The sequence below is a fragment of the Odocoileus virginianus genome, chromosome 14, assembly GCF_023699985.2.
Source record: "Odocoileus virginianus isolate 20LAN1187 ecotype Illinois chromosome 14, Ovbor_1.2, whole genome shotgun sequence".
NCBI classification, from domain to species: Eukaryota; Metazoa; Chordata; class Mammalia; order Artiodactyla; family Cervidae; genus Odocoileus; species Odocoileus virginianus.
In genome coordinates, this window is record NC_069687.1 from 64,645,351 (window position 1) to 64,668,445 (window position 23,095).

The 23,095-nt window shown below is 43.9% G+C and overlaps 1 protein-coding gene across 3 annotated transcripts in view; it reads right to left on the bottom strand.

The window, feature by feature from the left end:
• RANBP17 (RAN binding protein 17) overlaps positions 1-23,095 on the bottom strand; it is a 341,319-nt gene that overhangs the window by 3,912 nt on the left and 314,312 nt on the right. For all 3 annotated transcript variants that reach the window (XM_070476842.1, XM_070476843.1, XM_070476844.1), the window contains one exon: positions 514-612. In XM_070476842.1, the coding sequence (XP_070332943.1) occupies positions 514-612 (99 nt within the window). The remainder of the gene's footprint in view (positions 1-513; positions 613-23,095) is intronic.

Sequence of the window (23,095 nt, forward strand, 5' to 3'; positions counted from 1 at the left end):
ACTGTTCCTACTGACTGCTGGGGGGACAGGGGTGGGTTCAAGGGGAAGCTGGAGAACTTGGGAGGCAGCCCAGAGTGGTGCGTGCACTTAAGGACTGGAGACTCGTGACCTGGATAAAGGGTGCTGCCTCTGTATTCGGGGGACTGCTACCATTGAGGGCGGTGCAGAGCCCACATCAGGAAGGAGGCCTAGGAAAGGGCAACAGGGATTGTTGCCCAGCATCTCCTGGAGCAGGGAGGGGAGTGGGGGTGAGCTGGAAGCACTGCTGAGCAAACCACCTGCCCAGTGTGGGGGCTCTGGGTTCCAGAAAAGCTAGCTGGAGGCATCCACTTAACTGAAGGAGATCTGAGGCCCCCGAGGAAGGGCCTTCTGGGGGAATACGGCCTTGTCCCGGGCGCTCAAGTTGCCCGCTCACGCTCGGCTGGCCCCCCGTCTGTCACGGCCTGGCCTGGTGTCTGGCTGCGCCTTCCTCCTGCAGTTGCCTCCTGGGGACCCTCCTGCAGCCACACTCACCTTCTCATTGAGCAGGATGAGCCCTAGGAGAGGCCTGGATACTGACCACTGGTTCCGACAGTCTTCAAAGACAATGGTGTTCATGAGGACGGACATCATCTAGAAGACAGAGTCACATGATGACACTGGCGCCCTGGCTTGAGATTGCCCCAACCCCAGGCCTTCTATGTGCTCCCCTGCTACCCACCACATCTGGCCATCAGCCATGAGGGCACCTGCTGGACAAACAGCTTTGACTCTGGAAGCCTATACCGCTGCCTATGGGAACTCTTGGCAAAGACTCTCAGCTCCCGAGGAAGAGCTGTCCCTACTGAAATGTGTGGTGAGAACCTTCTGGGTGGGAGAAGTCAGAGGCCACAGGTCCAAGGGGACCAGTTCCTACCTCTCAACCCAGATTGTGCTTTCCTCTCTACTGGGTCATCAGGCAAAAAGCTCAGCTCACTTTTGAGGCTCTCATTTCACCAAAGACACGGTCAAGTTATAGAGGGGCCACATCTCTCCATGACCCCCTCAGACAGAGGGAGAAAGGGAACCCAGCCCATCTCACTCTGGAAGTCATGTTTCCTGCTGGCTCAGGCTGTGAAAAATCTTTTCATTCGTTCCTCACACACTAAGTTTATTCATTTACTCGCTTCACTCCTACATGGCTTATTTTTTAAAAAATCTTTATTGAATTTGTTATAATATTATTTGTTTCCTGTTTTGGTTTTAAGGCCACGAGGCATGAGGGATCTTAGCTCCCCCACCAGGGATTGAACCTACACTCTCTGCATTGGAAGGTGAAGTCTTAACCACTGAACCACCATGAAAGTCCTACTCCTGCATGTCATACTCATCCATTTTCTTAAATTCCAAGTCTGCAAGATGCCTGGGAGCGGGTAAGAGAACACAGACATCTACCACAGCCTCTGTCCTTGAGGAGCTAAAAGCTTCCTGGGACAGACTACTCAGCAGAGATAACAGGAAGCAGGGCTGGGCAAAGATGCTGTGGGTAAGCAGCGGAAAGACAGATACTTCTGGGTCCTTGAGAATCAGGGAAGACTCCACAAAGAAGGTCACAGTTATGGAGTTCATCATAAATGTGTTCTAAGCAGAGAGAGCAGCAAAAAAGGAGACTGGGCAAGAACACAGAGGGTTTTGCAATGGTAAGGAATGCAGTGTGGTGGGGAGAAGAGAGGTGGGCCAGAAGCAAGACCCCAGTGCAGGCTGGGAGACCTCAATGGAAAATCTGGTGATTTAGGAAAATCACCTAAAGAGAGACATGCTCAGATCTGTACTTAGGAAAGCTTCCTCTGGGACACATGGACTGTGCAGGTGAAAGTACAGGAGGGAGGCCAGAGATGAGGCTGCTGCAACAGTCCCGGCAGAGAGCGATGAAGCAAGCTTTGGTCACCCATGTGAAGTGGATGCTACAGTTGCTGCTTCTTGGACACTATACCCCTCATCTCCAGTCCTTCCTGTTTCACTGCTTCAGAGCTCCTTTCCCTGAAGGAAGGCAGGGGAAAACAGCAATTACATGGCAAAGTCTACTACACACACCACCCCTGACTAGGCTTTAGTGACATCTGGCTTTGTCCTCTGGCCTTTTTGCAACCCAATTTACCCTGTGATCTCAGGCAAGTCACTGAACCTCTCTCTGTGTGTCTTAGTTTCGTTGCCCATAAAGAGGGAAATGATAATCCAGTACAAGGAAGCTCAGGGAATCAAGTGAGGATCCAAAGAGATGGTGGATATAAAAAGTGCTGCAAAATGTGAAAAGTGTTATAAACATTTAAGGTATGTGTGCGTGTGCACGCTTAGTCACTCAGTCACGTCTGACTCTTTGTGACTCCATGGACTGTAGCCTGCCAGGCTCCTCTGTCCATGGGGATTCTCCAGGCAAGAATACTGGAATGGGTTGCCATGCCCTCCTCCAGAGAATCTTCTCAACCCAGGGATCGAACCCAAGTCTCCTGCATTGCAGGAGGATTCTTTACTGTCTGAGCCACCAGGTAAGTCCATTTAAGGTATATATATAAAAACAACACTGATGAGCTTTAAACAGCTTCTGTTCCACACATCATCATCATCACCCTAACAGGCTGATTGCAAATGAAAGCTGCCAGTACACATTTATTCTATGTCCAGTGTCTCCGGGGAGAGGCTGGGTCTTATGCTGGCAGGTTGAACACCATTTGCAGATCATGTGTTTCTGTACACAATCCAACAAGCCACCCAAAGTCATAGAGCCACAAATTAAATTGACAAGCAAAACTAACAGATCCACGGAGACAGCCTAAAATATTACAGGTTTCACAATCTGAAGGCAGAATGGATATTTTAATGGAAAAGATTAAAGTTAGAGGCACCAAAGTCCTCCAGTAACTGACAAAGCATGCTGAAGTGATGTGCCAATTACTTTATACTGTTCTCTCGTGGATTCATTTGTCTGAATGCATGTATTTATGTCTGTAATAAGTAAGGGGATGTTTGAATAAAATACTTTTCTAAAAATAAAGTTGGCTAAAACAGATGACTTTTTTTTTTTTTCTTTTTTACTCTTCCGGAAAAATGGAAATTAGTGAGCAAATCCACTCAAAGGGTATTGACATGGCAACTTATTTCCACAGTTATTTTTTCTAATAATCTGAGAGGATATGGGGAAACAGTTCAATCAGTGTAGCAAATCCCTTTGGAGAAAGGTCCCCCATCCCTATATGGAAGAATCCTGGGTGAAATGCTTAAGTACCTGCTCCAGATACTGTGGAATCTCAGGTGGTTATGGATGGAACAAGTCAAGATGGACAGGAAAGAGCTCCTGCCCGCTCCGCCATGGCCCACTCCAGCCTGCATGGAGTCACAAAGCGCCATCAGCGCTGAGTACATGGAAGGCTGTGTGAGCGGGGCCTCCACCCTGCCAGCCTCTGCTCACCGCCTACAGGCATGGCTGGAATGGCCATCTCAAATTGGCCTAAACCAGGCTACATTTCCCAGAGCCTTTGTCCAAAAAGCATATACATTATCCACTGTATTATCCTAAGCAGCTAGTCTGCCCAACCAGGGAGTGGGCCACTTGGGAAGGGGGGTGATGTGGCTTAGTCCACTTAGAAAACCAGACACCGCACTGTCTCAGGTGCTGCTTCCTTGTTTCCCTTCTTCCTTCCCAAGAGGCTTGGGCTAAGTTTGCAGAAAATTTCTATCAGTGAAGCAAAACCAACATTGGTTTGGTAGGGACAGACTTTGGAGTCAGTCAGAACTAAGGCCAAATCTGGCCCTGCCACTTATGTAACCTGAGATGCTGGGCAAGTTGTTTCTCTTTTCTGAGGCTTTATTTCTTTACATATAAAATGAGAGATTATAACAACTACTTTGCAGGGCCACAGTGAAGACTGACTTCTCTCATAGGTTCTCAATCATTACTGGTGCTCCTCTGCTCCCACCATGATTACCCCGCCTGGCCTGGCCCAGTGGAATCTCATGGCTCAAGGATGCACCCGATTTCATGTCTTGATTACGGACAAATAACCCAGATTATATTCTCCTCACAATTATCTGATCTCACTAGGAGTTGCAGTAAAAGTAAAAACAATATCCTCTACCTCCTGCTGCCAAAAAAAAAAAAAGCTAAAATAGAAAATAGTACAAAAATCAGTTCTGTTTGGTCTGGCACATGTATTAGTATGGATTTTGAGTGATAATGTTTCTGAAAACTTGTAACCTTCTAAATAAAACATGAAGCGACTTGGCGAACATCTGACCTGGAGAAATAAAACACAGCAGTGTTGTGTTACGCGGACTTCCACTCACTCCTCAGCTCTTCTGCGCTTCTGCCCTGAAATGGGATGGGAAGCGCCAGCACGCCGCACAGCGGGCCTGCCTGCTCAGACGTGCGGGCCCGCCCTTCCCTACAGCAGGCTCTCACTGCAGACGCTGGCGCAGATGTCAGCACAGACAAGGCTTGTGCTGGGTGTACTCTTTCTAAGGACACTGGAGGTCCAGAGTGTCTAGAAGCTGGGAGGAGAGGATGGCTGAGAGGTGTGGCTCAGTGGGTCCCGGGTGATGCCTCATGGGGTGTTGGGGAGACTGGTCTGCAGCCTTCTGCCGTCCTGGGACCATGGGGGACACTTCTCTGCATCCCTCCTGCCTTGTGTGGCCTCTGGCACCTACCAGAAGTTCAGGAAATAGCTACTGGGTGACAGGATGAATGCACAGATTAATAAATGAAAGAATGGGAAAGGATGAGTGAAATATCAACTAAAGTATAAAGAGCCAAAGAGCTGTACAGGAAACAGAGAAGTTCTGGCCTCAGCCCATGGCTAAAACCTGAAATTGGTAAATATCTAAATTAACACACTGTTCATTTCCAAGGATCTTGCTTTTGTGTGCAGAGCCTGAGAACGCTTCTAAGCCACTGTTGCCTCTCTAGCCAGCAGCTGCCTGGAAGAGATTTCTAGGGCCTATTAGGTCACCAAGGCTAAAGGCTGAGGCACCATCTTTTTTAAGAGTAAGCTGTGCCTGATGAGGTTTCTCTCTGCCCGGTAGGAACAGATACATTTGCAGAAAGCCCCTGGGTGCTCAGCACTCTGTGAGGCACAGGTACACACTGTCTGCAACTCCCAGCTAACCCTGAGGGAGACATTATCCCCATTTCATAGTCTAAGGAGCTGAAGTCCTGAGCAAGTCAGGGACTTGCTTCAGGCATCACACCTATCAGCTACTGTGATGTGAAGTGGAATCAGGACCTGCGCGCAGGTCTGCCCAAGTCCGGAGGCTGCTGCCTGACACCCTGAGGCTGCCCATGGGCGGGGACCAGGCCTGCAGCAGGGGTGGCGGCACTGGGGGTGGCGGCACTGTGCGTGGCCGTGGCTCCTTCGCCCGCTCTCAGAGGGCCTCCCAGACATGCTGTTTGGCCACTCGACCACTTGCTCAGCAGTCAGGCAGCTACTGAAGTCCCTGTGATTAGAATCCAGGGAAGGGGTTCTTGGTGAGTCGGCAGGAGACCTTCTTGCCTCCCACCTAGAGTTTTTATAAATCTGGTTACCATATCTTCAGCCTCTCAAGATGAACAGCAGCAGACATAATTAATAGATTGTCTCTGTAAAACGGTCCATTGAACCATTGGTTTCCCTCCCACCCAGGTATACAGCAATTTAAATAAACACAGGAGAAAAGATTAGGAAATTAAACTAATTTTCTTCAATTTAAAATACTCTCTATAAAGTGAACATTTTTCATTGTTAATATTGAGTATATTGATAAAGCTAAAAAATATTCCACAAAATCTAAGAAACAGGTGAAACAAATCCAAACTCCTCTCTCCTGTTCCCCATCCAATTCAGAAAGACAGCACTGAACATGCAGTGATGATAGGAACTCTGACCGATAGAGATCAAATCCTTAATGTATTCAGGGAGCCTCAGCTTTCCCCTCTCTCTCCTGGCCTCTTGGTTCAGGGCTGCATGACATTTTAGTTACACTGCAACTTTGCTGCCTGTTGATCAGGGAAATGGGAATGGGACAAGAGTAATTTGTCTTCTCCAAAAGGTGGTGGAAGGAGGGCCTGAGAAGGCAGCTTTGGTTTAGACAAAACAAAGTGAAAGCGTCAGCTGCTCAGTGGTGTCTGACTCCGGGCTCTCTGTCCATAGGGATTCTCCAGGCAGGAATGCTGGAGTGGGTTGCCTTCTCTTCCCCAAGGGATCTTCCCTACCGAGGGATGGAACCCAAGTCTCCCACACTGCAGGCAGATCCTTTACCATCTGAGCCACCGGGGAAGCCCTCAGACCAAAAGAAGGATAGACCAAAGGAAAGATGAGAGACCAAGACGAAGCGTCTCCGTACCTAGACCTAGGCAGGGCTAGAGACGGGGGACAAAGCCAGGCTGGTCAGGGCTGTGCCCAGGAGGGTGTGTGTGTAGAACAGGGTGCCTCAATCTGCTGGGTGGGGGGCAATAAAAAGAAGAGGGGGGTAGGATATAAAATTACGTGCACTGCAGGCCAAGCTAGGCTGCCTTTGATTTTGAGGTGATGAGTTGCTGACATTTTGAGGAACAACTGATAAATGCACCAAACACTTGAGGGAAGCTCCTGAATCTCAGGAATCCTCTGGCACCTGTAACTGGCCTTCGAGAAGGCCAGGTGGGAGAGGAGGAGGAAGGCTGGCCATAGCAACAGCAATAACCACAGAACAAAAAAGACAGTGCAGTAAAACCTGAAAAGCAGAGAAGCCTTCTGCCCCTCTCCCACAGCCCCATGATCTGGAAGAATCTGAATGTCTTGAAGGAGGAAGGGCTTCCAGGTTTTCAGGGCTTGTGGAAGTAAGGGAGTTGCTGTCATTACCAAGTGCTGTTCTTGAGGCCATTGCACAGCAAATCCTGAAATCTGATCCTCCTCAGATTAGATACTAGTCATCTTTAGGGAGAAGGAATCAATTGTTTCTTCATTTGCTGTCTACCAATGTGACATTAGTGGAATGTTATGAAAAATGAAAGTAATGGACAAGCAAGCAAATGTTCTTCTGCCTGGATTAACGAAGCCCAACCACCCAAGTTACATTAAATCTTTTAGTATGTGTACACATTAAGCGCATTCCTAAGTTCTCTTAGGGTCTCTGGAAGCTCCTAATAGAAACAGCTGTTGAGCACTTTAAATGAAAAAAAAAAATCAAATGAAATGTATGAGCTGAGCCTCTTTTTCAAAGAAACAAGATTGCAATCAATTACATAGGTGACCCATTCTCCTCTGAAAAATCACTTGGGAGTCCTGCCTCTTGGCCTTTGTACAATGCTAGCTTTGTTTTTTTTTTTTTTTAGGCAAAAAAACTTCTTACTAATACAGCTACTGCAGGACTGGTTAGCTCAGCTGGCTTTGGTCACATTAGCATTGCATGGTTCTGAATCCAAACGCAGAGCACCCCCCCCACCCCTTACAGAAAGTTCAGGGATGCATTTTCTGATAAATTGCCTAGAATATTAAAAAACCTCTTCCATCCACATTAAATCTAAGGACATACACAACCTAGTTTTGCTGTTGTTTCAATTTTCTCCATTACCAACATCACCCTTGGTTCTCAAAACATTTATTTTAATCATAGTTTATTGAGGAAAGAATTACCTGCCAGTCTCCCAGCTTATAAGAAAGAAGATAAAGTTGGAATGAAACTTCAGGATTAATTAATTGAGAGTGCTGCCTGTGATGTGTCATTCTGAATGTTACAGTGCACATCACAATGAGAACAGTTTTATTTTCCATGGTTGAAATAAATTACAATAAATAATTCAGTTCAATGGCAGAGATGTACTGGAAAGCAAGAGCAACAAAATTGACTACACTACACTGTGAGTCTCATTCTTGAATCTTCATTATCCATTTGAAACTTTTTACTGGTAGTAAATCATATTTCAAGTGGCTGCAGATCTCATAAAGCAGCTTGCTGCATTAAAATAAACCCGGAAAACCTGGGGCACTGGGAGGCTGCAGGGTTTGCCACTCAGCACTATTTGGGGAACTCTTTCTCACTCTTCTCTTGCCAACATCAAACAGAAAATTTTTTGATTTGATGTAAAAATTAAGCATCATTTGTCAAAAACATCCTCTAGGTAGGAATGCTGCGAAAATTTGTATGGAGAGGAATGGTTTTCAACTCCAAAGCCATTTTCCTCTAGTTTTTTTCAAGTGACACTGTCATTTCTAGTTCATGGTATACTGTTTGAATGACTGTCTTACAATCATAGAACCTCAAGTGTCCTACACAAGCCTCTGGGGATCTCCAAATAAGCAACCATGTGTAAGCTCAAGAGAGACTAACAAAGGCATATGTGCTATGTTTCCTGTCTAAAAAGATGAGCCTGTCTTCACAGGAGAGCTAATTATTTAACTGGAATCTTAAAAGATACATATAGCATCACTGGGAAAGGATACCTCAGGAAGAGAAAATAAACAGAGAAAAGGCAGAGGAGACAGGGCTTGGTGTATCTGAGGAACAATCAGCCTCTGCATAGCACGCTTTTGAGAGAGACCTTCTTTCAAGTAGAAAGGAATAGAACTGAGGGTGAGAAGACGACCTGGCTGAGCCCAGGCTACAAAAGGCCTGCTGCGTCACGCTGAATGCAGCAAGGAGTCTGGGCCAGAATGAACAGGGTAGCCTTCAACGGACTTCTGAATAATGGCTTAGTCTGTGATTTAGAACAAAACTGATGGGAAACTGCGGGACGGCAATGATGGGTAGCTGCTGGAGGCAGGGCAACGTGTTTAGACACACTAAGCCCAGAGGGGAAATGAGGAGAGCCTCGGAGATGGAGAGAAGTGGTCGGAATCCTTGACTGTTTATCCCATTTTCTGCCCAGCTAAAGAAATCTTTCCAAGAAATACAACCTGATACTGAAGCCACAGGTTGATTCAGAGCTTTGAGAACACGGGCTCAGATTCCAGACTGCCTGTGAGAGAAGGGGCTGGACACTAGACTGCCCCAGCAGGGCTGTGTGTGGTGCAGGGCGGCAGACCCACGGTCCCACAGGGAGCTCGTGCGGTAAGGAGCAGTGGCACGAACTCCACCCAGCGCACACACACTGCACGGCAGAGATGACTACAAGCACGTTTATATTAAATATTCAGTGGTGAAGTAAACTCTAACTGAGGCCATTCAAAATCAAACAAAGGGAGTGGGAAACAGCATGCTGCTTTATTGAACAGTCATCACAACATTTCCCAATGAATATCATATTTCACAACAGAACAACATAAGGCATAATGGCACGAGGGCATCTCATGCAGTCCTCCAAGCAGAGTGCAGTGAATATTGTGTTTCATAATAAACATATTATCCTTACAGGAGGAGGTTCAAAGTTTCATTGCCTTTCATCTGTCACTATATCCTCCCTGACTTCCCGAAGGGATCTGGTTAGATGGACCTAAAAATCTTTATAACCAACAGTGGAGGGTTATTTTACTTAACATGTTCAAATGATTTTGCGTGAGGAGAAAAAAGTCTTTTTTTTTTTTTTGAAAATTCACTTGGCCCGCAGAAGCATTTTCCATTAAAGATTAGAGTTTAATGTTTAAACCATAGAGAATGGCATGCTGCCTTTCAGATTTGAAGTTTTTATTTATAGCTGTCTAACTGGCATAGAGACTGCTGGCCAAGCATTTGGAGAGATGATTTAGAGACGTTACTGAAATTTGGAAGCTCCTGTGCCCTAATAATTACACAGGGAGGCTAAAGAACGATAGTGACTGACAGTGCTGGGAAGAGAACCTCGTTCCTTGACGTAGTCAGACTTCACCGCCACCAGCTTTGTGTCGAGCTGTGTCAGACCCTGAGGACATACGGGCGAACGAGGCACAGTCCTGGCCTCCAAAGGGCCCGGGGAGGGGAGGCAACACGCTGTTGATGACAGCGCAGCAGAGCAAGCGCCGCACACAGGAGCCTGCATGGGGGGCTCCCAGGGGCCCGAAGGGGGGCGAGCCCTGCCGAGGCAGGGAAGGCTGCACCGACGACACGTCAACCCGCTGTAGAGAGTAAGGTGGTCGAGCGGGAAGAAGGGTGAGCAGGTGCAAAGGTCTGCAGAAGTGTGTGGGGAATGACGGGCAGCTCCGTGGGAGGGTCACTGAGAGGGTGTGTGCGGAGCCGTGGTGGCGGAGGAGCCTGATGAGGTAGGCAGGGGGCTGATGTGAAGGGCCTGGTCCTGTGTGCTAGAGAGTGCTAGAGAATGTGGGCTTTAGCTGGCAGGACATGGGGTACTCTTTAAGTTGAGTGACCCTTCCACGCACTCATGTGGAAGGGCAAATGGCTGGTACAACTATTCTCCACATGGGCCGGCCCTTTAAGAGGCTGAACCGTCTGAGTTCCCCCGAGAAGATGCAGTCTCTCTCCTCATCTAGGACTGGGAGGCCACAGACACAGGAGGCTACCTGCCTGGCCCCAGTCAGGATGCGTCTCGGCCCCTGTCCGGCCGGCTCCGTGGCCAGCGCCCTGAGAAGCGGCACTGCCATTACCTCCCTTGGCCCACAGCACATAACTTACCAGTGTCCCCCGTCAGGAATGGTGCTCCTTGTCAGGAAGCTTCTTATTGATGCTCAACCTTCATTTTCTCTTTCTTAATATTATCCCATTATGCCAATACTCCATTGTGCCATGCTAAGTAATTCCCTTTCCTCCTTGGCATTTACATCTTCCGAGTATTTATAGACTTATCAAATGCCCCATTTAGTTGTCACTTAGGCAGGCTATACATATTTAGCTTCTTTAATCTGGCCCCATAAGCCAGCCTCTCCATTCTCCTAAATCACTTGAGTCACTTTCCTCCAGGTTTCCGTCAATTTGTTTCCAGCCTCTTGGTAATGCAGGGGGCTCGGGAAAAAGACGGGCTTGGAGAGGGAGGACTTGCTCCCTTGGTGGGGTAAGAAGAGTCCATCATCTGCTGAGGGTGGAACTTCTCCCTTAAAGTACAAACTCCAAAACAAGCCAGGCCTCTAGAGAAGCTCTAAATGCCTCTAGTTCTACATGTTTCACCTGCATACATTTCAAGTCAGAACATTCTATTCTTGACTCTCACCTGCCAGGTGCCCACATGCAACACATCTGTGAGGGGGTCCTTACTATGTGTCAGGTACTGTGCTAGAGACCTCCCCTTCCTTCTTTTCTCCCTTCCTCTTCATTTCTTAGACTTACTCATCGCTCAAAGAATTACTGAACTCCTACTGTGTGTCAGGCACTGTGGTACAGAACTGAATAAAATGTGGTCCCTGTGGCCTTAAAGAGCTCATGCAGCCTAAGAATTTACTAATCTCGTATTGCCCACCCACCAAGTTGTTTCCTTCCAATCTTAAGGGTCACAGAGAAATCACCCTTCAATGCACTTAACTCTAACTGATGCTTTTAGTTGCCTGAGTGGAACTTCTTTGTCCCACTTCTTTGTCTCGTTTTGTCTCTAAAACGAGATGCCACATTAACACAGAGCTTAGTGTTTTTCTGTGGTGGGTCTCTTTGGGGCCTAAGAGATTTCTCTTCAGGCCTTGTACTTCCTATCACTCCTCCTTCTATATTCACGTGACCGCAACTAAATATGTGCTTGAATGCTTTTGTTTTTCCTTTCCCTGATACCGATGTTCCAGGTTATGGAGTAACAGACGGCTGAAGGAGCGATGCAGTGGGAGACATCTGCGTCCTGGCTCGTCTGGGCAGTCTGGGCATGAGACCACAGCAAGGAGCACTTCAGCCACTCGATCCCGGGGACTACTCCACACAAGGTATAGAATCCCCCTGGCTGCGGTGCTGCTGTCCTCAAAGAGGTGAGGGAGCTATTCCAAGGACACAGTTAGGAAGTAGCAAAACTGATATTCAAAACCAGGTCTATTGACTACAAAATCTTTCTGCTCTGACTGTAGAAAGTCCTCAACAAATACAGAATTTACAATTAAACAACTTTGAAAGGAGGATGGAATTTCATCAGTCTGAAAGCAGTTGCATCTGTATTTTCCTAAGCATGACAAGGGATACAGAATTAACATGCAAGAGTTCTTCTGGGTTGCAAAGCATACAAAGTCACACTAACTCATGAAGGGTCAGAGAATCAGGTAACCTGTACCTTGTTCTTCAAGTCAACCAAATAAGAAGTCTTCCTTAACATACTATGTGAACTCACTGCTGCACAAATGGCCATTGCTAGTTAAAGTTTCCAAGAGTTAAAGACAAATGAATATGAAGGCTGATATCACCTCTCCAGCACATTAATAAGTTTGGGAAAATTTCACATAATTTACCCTTCAAGTGCTATGTGAAAAATCGGCAATAACTGTAAAATGAATAAATTATGCCATCATTAAACCAATCTCACATTATACTGTGCCGTTCTTTCAAGAAATTCAAAAGAGTTTCTCATACCATGCACAATGTCACTAAGAGAAATGAAGGTAGGGGAACTCTGTCACCCTTGAATAAGGCTGAAGGAATAACAAGAAATGCCAGGAATGAGAGGCAGGTTAAGGCCCTGGGAAGCTCTCGTATGGCGAAAACTGTAAAACCTAGAGACAAAAAAGCCTTAGTTAAATTCTGTGTGTGCGTGAGTGCTATGTGGCTTCAGTCATGGCTGACCCTTTGTGACCCTATGAACTGTAGGCTGCCAGGCTCCTCTGTCCATGGGGATTCTCCAGGCAAGAATACTGGAGTGGGTTGCCATGCCCTCCTTCAGGGCATCTTCCCAACCCAGGGATCAAACCTGTGTCTCTTACATCTCCTGTATTGGTAGTCAGGTTCTTTACCACTAGAGCCAGTGGGAAGCCCCAAATTATATTCCAAGCACTGTTATTTAGTGGCTCTGTCTTTTGGGCAAGTTATTTCGTCCCTCTGTTTTGTTATGTTCATACTTTTTGTTCACATCCCATGGCATGTGGGATGTTAGTTTCCTGACTAGGGATCAAACCTGCAACCCCTGTACTGGAAGGTAGAGTCTTAACCACTGGACTGCTAGGGACATCCCCATTTCAGCTCTCTGAACCAATGTATACTTTATCCATACAGGTACTGTGGGATTGAATTTGTTGATGTATCTATCGTCTCAAATTAAAAACTATTTATATTGGCCCTATCTACCCATTCAGTTCAGTTCAGTTCAGTTGCTCAGTCATGTCCGACTCTTTGCGACCCCATGAACTGCAGCATACCAGGCCTCCCTGTCCATCACCAACTCCCGGAGTTCACCTAAACCCATGTCCATTGAGTCGGTGATGCCATCCAGCCATCTCATCCCCTGTCGTCCCCTTCTCCTCTTGCCCCCAATCCCTCCCAGCATCAGGGTCTTTTCCAATGAGTCAACTCTTTGCATGAGGTGAACAAAGTATAGGAGTTTCAGCTTCAGCATCAGTCCTTGCAATAAACATCCAGGACTGATCTCCTTTAGGATGGACTGGTTAGATCTCCTTGCAGTCCAAGGGGCTCTCAAGAGTCTGCTCCAACACCACAGTTCAAAAGCATCAATTCTTCAGCACTCAGCTTTTCTTCACAGTCTAACTCTCACATCCATACATGACCACTGGAAAAACCACAGCCTTGACTAGATGGACATTTGTTGGTAAAGTAATGTCTCTGCTTTTTAATATGCTGTCTAGGTTGGTCATAACTTTCCTTCCAAGGAGTAAGCGTCTTTTAATTCATGGCTGCAATCGCCATCTGCAGTGATTTTGGAGGCCAAAAGATAAAGTCTGACACTGCCTCCATGGTTTCCCCACCTATTTCCCAAGAAGTGATGGGACCAGATGCCATGATCTTAGTTTTCTGAGTGTTGAGCTTCAAGCCAACTTTTCACTCTCCTCTTTCACTTTCATCAAGAGGCTTTTTAGTTCCTCTTCACTTTCTGTCATAAGGGTGGTATCATCTGCATATCTGAGGTTATTGATATTTCTCCGGGCAATCTTGATTCCAGCTTGTGCTTCTTCCATCCCAGCATTTCTCATGATGTACTCTGCATGTAAGTTAAATAAGTAGGGTGACAATATACAGCCTTGATGTACTCCTTTTCCTGTCTGGAACCAGTCTGTTGTTCCATGTCCAATTCTAACTGTTGCTTCCTGACTTGCATATAGGTTTCTCAAGAGGCAGGTCAGGTGGTCTGGTATTCCCATCTCTTTCAGAATTTTCCACAGTTTGTTGTGACCCACACAGTCAGAGGCTTTGGTGTAGTCAATAAAGCAGAAATAGATGTTTTTCTGGAACTCTCTTGCTTTTTCTGTGATCCAGGGGATGTTGGCAATTTGATCTCTGGTTCCTCTGCTTTTTCTAAAGCCAGCTTGAACATCTGGAAGTTCATGGTTCACGTTTTGCTGAAGCCTGGCTTGGAGAATTTTGAGCATTACTTTACTAGCGTGTGAGATGAGTCCAATTGTGTGGTAGTTTGAGCATTCTTTGGGATTGCCTTTTTTTGGGATTGGAATGAAAACTGACCTTTTCTAGTCCTGTGGCCACTGCTGAGTTTTCCAAATTTTCTGGCATATTGAGTGCAGCACTTTGACAGCATCATCTTTCAGGATTTGAAACAGCTCAACTGGAATTCCATCACCTCCACTAGCCTTGTTCATGGTGATGCTTCCTAAGGCCCACTTGACTTCACATTCCAGGATGTCTGGCTGTAAGTGAGTGATTACACCATCATGATTATCTGGATCGTGAAGATCTTTTTGGTACAGCTCCTCTGTGTATTCTTGCCACCTCTTGTTAATATCTTCTGCTTCTGTTAGGTCCATACCATTTATGTCCTTTATCGAACCCATCTTTGCATGAAATGTTCCCTTGGTAGCTCTAATTTTCTTGAAGAGATCTCTAGTCTTTCCCATTCTGTTGTTTTCCTCTATTTCTTCGCATTGATCACTGAGGAAGGCCTTTCTATCTCTCCTTGCTATTCTTTGGAACTCTGCATTCAAATGAGAATATCTTTCCTTTTCTCCTTTGCTTTTCATGTCTCTTCTTTTCACAGCTATTTGTAAGGCCTCCTCAGACAGCCATTTTGCTTTTTTGCATTTCTTTTCCATGGGGATGATCTTGATCCCTGTCTCCTATATAATGTCACGAACCTCCGTCCATAGTTCATCAGGTACTCTATCAGATCTAGTCCCTTAAATTTACTTCTCACTTCCACTGTACTCAGTCCTAAAGGAAATCAGTCCTGAATATTCATTGGAAGGACTGATGCTGAAGCTGAAACTCCAATACTTTGGCCACCTGATGCAAAGAACTGACTCCTTGGAAAAGACCCTGATGCTGGGAAAGACTGAAGGCGGGAGGAGAAGGGGACGACAGAGGATGAGATGGTTGGATGGCATCACCGACTCGATGGACATGAGTTTGAGCGAGCTCCGGGTGTTGGTGATGGACAGGGAGGCCTGGCGTGCTGCAGTTCATGGGGTCACAGAGTGTCGGACACGACTGAGCGACTGAAGTGAACTGAAACTATTAGGGTTGTTGGGAGAATCAGGAGAGGCATTAAGTATGAAGACAACATACAAATGGAAAGAGTTACGGAGTTTACTTTCATTCTTGCCATTGCAAAGTAATGCTTGGAGTTTATAGGAAGAATAAGAAAAAGTCAGACTGGACCCATGAGTAAAATGCACATCATACCATGCCCCGATCCAGTCCAGTGAGTCTGTGATATTCAGAATGCTCCTTCACAGAAAGAACTCTAACAAAAGCAGAACACATGGATGGGACTACGAAGACGTAGGTACTCTGGCTTAAGTCATGGCCTTAAAATCAAATCATCTTGTGAAATGAAGTCTTGGGCTTGGGATTTCTTGGAAAGGATACTTTTCACATTTATAATTATGAACAGCAGGGAAAAGGACAAGGATGGGAACATTAAAAAGTAGTACCTATGTATCATTTTCAAAATGAAGCTGCTTTTACACATTTATTGAACACTTCCTCTGTGTTAGGTGAGTCTGTACTCATGGGTTCATTTTGCCCTCACAGCTTCCGAGTCAGGGATCCTTTCGCTATGGAGAGAGTGACTATCGCAGGTGAAAGGGGTGACTTCCGGCCCCTGCACTAGGCAGTGCAGTCAGGCCTCTCCAGGGCTTGGGATCGGGACAGGAACTCGGGTGGGCTCGCTCTCAGTCTCTCTGTGGGCCTGCCTGGTCTCCGCAGACCCTTCCATCATGTCGGCGGCTCTTTTCTCTTGCGGCAGACTGACTACTTCCTTGAGCACACGGCAGGGAATGGCTGCCCCATGGCTCTTGAATTTTCAAGTTTTCAATTCAGGTGAGGCTGACCATTATCTTTTAAACGCTAGTTTCTAAATCCAGGGACGATAAGCCAGTTTGGGTCAAGTGTTTACTTCTTGTCCAATCAGTACTCAAAGAAAGGAGCCCTTGGCTCAATCAAGAATTTATGGATGAATGAACAGTGTGTGCCTGCCCTTGCTTATCCTACATCCCTTCCAAGCCTGTTTCCAGGCCATTTAAAAGTTATACGGTATAGTGGTTAACAGCAGAGATTCTGCTACCCAATACCGGCTGTGTGGTCGAACTACTAGAGCTGCAATTACAGTATTTTGAACATAAAGTGGAGGTAAAAATATATGCCTCACAGAGTAATGAGACAAAGAGAAATACACACACACACACTGGAATACATATGTGTATAAATATGTATGAGTATATATGTGTGTGTGTATATATATTAATATATACATAAAGCACTTAACATACAAACCAAGCATATAATAATTATTTCTACTTCTTTTCACCATAATCATTCATCGTTAAAATTTTCTTTGAATCTGAGGTTGCCCTTATATGGTGACCTCTCTAATTCTAGCAACCCTGCAGTAAATAAAGACTTCCATTACAGGATGGAGGAAAAGTCTAAATCTTTAAGGAAGGGGTGTAAAGATTCTTCTACTTTGGAGTGGAAGGATGTGGAAATAATCCTAACTGAATCTTTTCTGGTCAAGGGAATCTGCTCCACTGTGACGCCCACACAAGTTTAGGATCCTTCTGGTGAGCCCTGGGTTGGCCTGGATGTGACACAGTAAGATGACCTCAGGTGTCATCTTCACATGTCACAGGAACACAGCTCAGAATAGAAAGACTGAACTTGTGTTAAAGCTTGGGAGTTACAAATGAAATCCACAATTTCTTCCATTTGTTAAATATGGATAAATGTTACTACCTGTGCCAAAAAAGACAGATGTCATCTGCTATGCTTTATTTTCCTGAGAATTCTTCAAAATACAAAACAAAAAAATCACTGAGCGTTAGAAAAAAAAAAAAAATCATCCTTTTAGAAATAGATTGTTAAATGCTTTTCCAGAGTTGGTGTCAGCATTTAATCTATGAATTAAGAAATTTTCCTTGGAGAGGCTTTAAAAAAGAATGCATTTCAGTGAACTCTTTTTACTGTTAGTTTACAATGAGAGCTAATTGTGCCAATCACTATTAATGAAGGGGCCAAAAAACTATCTTGTTTGCCATTTGCCATACCAAGTGAGATATGTTATAAAGCATACCTAATTATCACTGGGCTAAACCTGTGTAAAACTCTGCATTTTTTCCCCATGAAATGCTATCTGCTTTACATCGGTGTGAAGGAAAAGGTATGGTGGTGGTTCATTTTTTACTACATTGCTGCTATTCTGAGAACATTTGCTGCAGAATAATAGCAAAACTGTGTTAAACTGTAGATAAAAGAACAATGACAGACTGCAGTCACTTTAATTCATAAAGAAAACACTTGGAGCCCCTGGGAAGGCCAAATCAAGCCACTGGCACCCAATGACTCTGTGCTAAGTCACAAAGTACATCATATTTTTTTCAGTTTAAACACAAGGGCTAATGGACATGTAACTTATTTATTTCAAATTCTTCTTTATGAAGCTCGCTCTTCTTTTTTTAGCTCATTGGAAAACATTATAATTCCCCTATTCTATAAACACACAAATATAATTGTAAAATGACATCGTTCTGTTTTCATTTAATTACCCCTGAAATGCTTTCTATTTAATATTCATTACTCAAAAGCTAATTTAAAAGAGAAAGAGATGCGACTTATTCAAAAAGATGTACTGTCATTCATAGCAATAGTTATCTAATATACAGAAGTTAATAAAGCAGATTAATCTACAAGTCCCTTTAAGCCATTCTTGAGTTTTGAACAACCGCCTCTTTGACCTTTCACCTTCATGCTGCGCACCAGTAGCAGGTGCCAGCTGCACAGAAATTATGGCTGCGCATTTGAACGCAAAGTCTTTTCTTACTTTGCTTCTGACCAGCAGCTGACCCTGTAGGAGTGATTGTTTCTGGTGCCGGCCTAAAGGCTACATAAACCAGTAGCAGATAAACAAAAGGCTACATATACCAGCTGCCTTGCCTAAGGGCACCATCCTAGGCTGACACCTCCACTCCTTCTCCAGCGTCCCAAATTGCTCCTTGTTTGTTTCCATACATGCATTTCACCCTTGTTATTTTGTGCAAGAGGCAGGCATAGGAGAAAACCCCCCAAAACAACAACGACAAAAAAACCCATCCCTTCCCTCGAACTTGACTTTTGAGTATTCCATGTCAAACTGTGCCATTATGATGCTAATCCAGGCCTGATTTAGCAACTTTAATAAGAGGCTAAACCCTCTTGTAATTAGATAATAAAATTTTATTATGTATTTTAATATTAAAAGTCTTAAAATCAAACTCTTCAAATCATATACTGGTACAGAACTAAGGTACTTAAATATCACAGCCCCAGAAAATGGGAGCTTGAAAAAGCACACTGTGGCTAATTTTTCATTCTCAGAAATGTAAACATGGAATTCCTATGTGGTAGCAGTGAAGCTCCAACACTCTTAATTATGTGCAGGGAAGAATCAATCTATTCAAGTATGAAGCAAACTGTACCATTTCCAGCAACAGCATGAGATGGTTTTGACAGTTATTTCTTGGATACAAATTACACAAGTATAAAAACAATCCCCATAATGATTAAATGCGGTTATGTACATAGGAGAATACCAGTGCAAATGGTAACATATTTAAATGGTTTTCCTTCATTAAAAAAATTATATATGATATTAAACCATCAATCACTGCTGAAGCACTGGAGTTTAGACGCATTGTCACTGGTTGAAATAAATGACCTGGAGACTGAATTCTGGCTCACTCAATATGGTGTCTTTGCTGTTGCTTAGTCACCCAACTCTCTGCTGGTTTGGGCTACATCTGGTGGATTCTCTCCCTTTCAATTAATAAGGCAAGTTACGCTATCAATGGATTACATCTTTGAACTGTGCTTAGAGGTAGAAAAACACATGTGCTAGTGAAAAAAAAACAAAACAAAAAACCACAAATGCTCTCTGTTCTGTCAGCCATTTAGAACAATATTTGAAGTACCTTTTTTTTTTAACCCACATAAAATTTTCTTATGTAATTTCAGCAGAGTTATCATATAGTATATAACGATATACTCTTAGCATTACTATTTATTTTGTTAAGTAGTAGTCTATGATTTGATGTCTAAAGTCACTGTCTGCAGACTGCACTTCTAAAAATATTTTTTTGGGTTTTCTGTGCAGACATTCACTGACCATCACAAGGTTTCAGGCTCTGCTAGGTGCGAGGACAACTATCAAGATGGAGGTGATTTTGGGGAGAAAAGGTACTGTGTAAAGGCAATAGGATTATAATACTAATTTGATGATTTATCAGAACAGGTTTCTATTTTAAAATACCATTTTTTGTTACAGGTGAAACAGACATTCAACAAATATTTCTATAACAAAAATGAAATTATAAAGGCAAAGATATGGTATATAACAAAGGATTTGGACTATAATTATCCTTTTAAAGATGAACAGAGAAATGAGTTCATAGTATCAAAAACAAAAGCCACTTTAATTAAAAATTAGTGTTCTATTTTTAAAATCATAAACTTCAACTTTCTAAACTGATCTTTAGGGGTAGTGATTGCAAATTCATCATTCTTAAGAGTTTTAGTGCCGTTTGGACTTTTGCTATCTGGCTACTAACTATATACTTCTGTGCAGCCCTGTTCCTCTTTCAGTTCAGTTGAGTCGCTCAGTCGTGTCCAACTCTTTGCGAGCCCATGGACTACAGCACAGCAGGCTTCCCTGACCATCACCAACCCCCAGAGCTTGCTCAAACTCATGTCCATAGAGTTGGTGATGCCATCCAACCATCTCATCCTCTGTCGTCCCCTTTTCCTCCTGCCTTCAATCTTTCCCAACACCAGGGTCTTCTCCAGTGAGTCAGTTCTTCGCATCAGGTGGCCAAAGTATTGGAGCTTCAGTTTCAGCATTAATCCTTCCAATGAAAATTCAGAACTGATTTCCTTTAGGATGGACTGGTTGGATCTCCTTGCAGTCCAAGGGACTCTCAAGAGTCTGCTCCAACACCACAGTTCAAAAGCATCAATTCTTCAGCACTCAGCTTTCTTTATAGTCCAACTCTCACATTCATACACAACTACTGGAAAAATCATAGCCTTGACTAGATAAACCTTTGTTGGCAAAGTAACGTCTCTGCTTTTTAATATGTTGTCTAGGTTGGTCATAGCTTTTCTTCCAAGGAACAAGCGCCTTTTAATTTCATGACTGTCGTCACCATCTGCAGTGATTTTGGAGCCCCCTTAAAAATAGTCTCTCACTATTTCCATTGTTTCCCCATCTATTTGCCTTGAAGTGATGGGACTGGATGCCATGACCCTAGTTTTCTGAATGTTGAGTTTTAAGTCAACTTTTAAATTCTCCTTTTTCATGTTCATTAAGAGGATCTTTAGTTCCTCTTCGCTTTCTGCCATAAGGGTAGTGTCATCTGCATATCTGAGGTTATTGATAATTTCTCCCAGCAATACTTATTCCAGCTTGTGCTTCATCCAGCCCAGCATTTCACATGATGTACTCTGCATATAAGTTAAATAAACAGGGTGTCATATACAGCCTTGACATACTCCTTTCCCAATTTGGAACCAGTCTGTTGTTCCATGTCCAGTTCTAACTGTTGCTTCCTGACCTGCATATAGGTTTCTCAAGAGGCAGGTCAGGTGGTCTGGTATTCCCATCTCTTTCAGAATTTCCAACAGTTTGTTGTGATCCACACAGTCAGAAGCTTTGGCATAGTCAGTAAAGCAGAAATAGATGTTTTTCTGGAACTCTTGCTTTTTCTGTGATTCTGGGGATGTTGGCAATTTGACCTCTGGTTCTTCTGCCTCTTCTAAATCCAGCTTGAACATCTGGAAGTTCACGGTTCACGTACTGTTGAAGCCTGGCTTGGAGAAATTTGAACATCACTTTGCTAGTGTGTGAAATGAGTGCAATTGTGCAATAGTTTGAGCATTCCTTCGCATTGCCTTTCTTTAGGATTGAAATGAAAACTGACCTTTTCCAGTCCTGTGGCCACTGCTGAGTTTTCCAAATTTGCTGGCATGTTGAGTGCAACACTTTAACAACATCATCTTTTAGGATTTGAAATAGCTCAACCGTAATTCCATCACCTCCACTAGCTTTGTTTGTAGTGACGCTTCCTAAGGCCCACTTGACTTCACATTCCAGGATGTCTGGCTCTAGATGAGTGATCATACCATCGTGGTTATCTGGGTCATGAAGATATTTTTGGAAAAGTTCTTCTGTGTATTCTTGCCACCTCATCTTAATGTTCTGCTTCTGTTCCGTCCATACCTTTTCTGTGCTTTATTGTGCTCATCTTTGCATGAAATGTTTCCTTGGTATCTCTGATTTTACTCAAGAGATCTCTAGTCTTTCCCATTCTATTGTTTTCCTCTATTTCTTTGCACTGATCACTGAGGAAGGCTTTCTTATATCCCTGCTCTTCTTTGGAACTCTGCATTCAGATGGGTGTACCTTTCCTTTTCTCCTTTGACTTTCACTTCTCTTCTTTTCTCAGCTATTTGTAAGGCCTCCTCAGGCAACCATTTTGCCTTTTTGCATTTCTTTTTCTTGGGGATGGTCTTGATCACCACCTCCTCTATAATGTCACGAACCTCCACCCATAGTTCTTCAGGCACTCTATCAGATCTAATCCCTTGAATCCATCTGTCATTTCCACTGTATAATCGTAAGGGATTTGATTTAGGTCATACCTGAATGGTCTAGTGTGGTGTTCCCTACTTTCTTCAATGTAAGTCTGAATTTTGCAATAAGGAGTTCATGATCTGAGCCATAGTCAGCTCCCAGTCTGTTCCTCTTAGATACTTTAATTTGATCCTGAGTAATTAGATTACACACACACACACACACACACACACACACACACACACACTTGACCAAAGTGAACTTTATTTTTGTCTCAAACAATTTTGCTATTTTGAAAATTAAAAAAAGAAATATTTGTGGGATGTTAGATGAGTTTCATTGCCCCTTTACTGAACCCTTTCTACATGCAAAGATACAACTCAAATGTGATAAAATGTCCTCTTTAAGTTTCAGAAAAGACCTAAGTATAAAGTCGTATATAAAAGCAAAATAATGACATCTTTTTAAAACAACAAATTTTAAAAGTATGCTTTAAGAATTATTAAAACAGCAGGGAGAAACAAAAATACCACTGTTGCAAGGCCACATAAGAGGGCTGAGAGAAATGTAAGGGGTCATTCATTGAGAGATCATAGTTCTGAAATTCTCTAAGATTACACAATACAGAGGTGAAAAAGTGGAAACCAAACATACAGTGTTGGCCTGCAGAGTAATTTTATTTTTCAATCAGTGACCAACATTTACAAAACTAGATTTCTGGCTTCTCCTTGGGAGGGAATATCAATACATCTGGCAACACTGGGTCTTACCACCTTACAGGGCAACAATTAGCTAGAAGCTGTTTGGAGACTGCCCCCTTTAAACAGGGATGTACACTCAACTCGCTTTCATTACTGTCTACCTCCATCAAATCTCCTACTTGGTTCTATAGACACCTTAGTCTATGGTACCTTATCTTAACACAATGAAAAGTAGGAGAGGGATGCTCAAAAGAGTCAGTTTCAGACGTGCCAGTGTGAGAGACTGTTAATGACTTTCAGCAGACCTACTGGTACTCAGTGGTAGAAGCGTCCTTTATTTTTTTGCTTCTTAATATTTTTTTATTCTGTTATTTCCCAG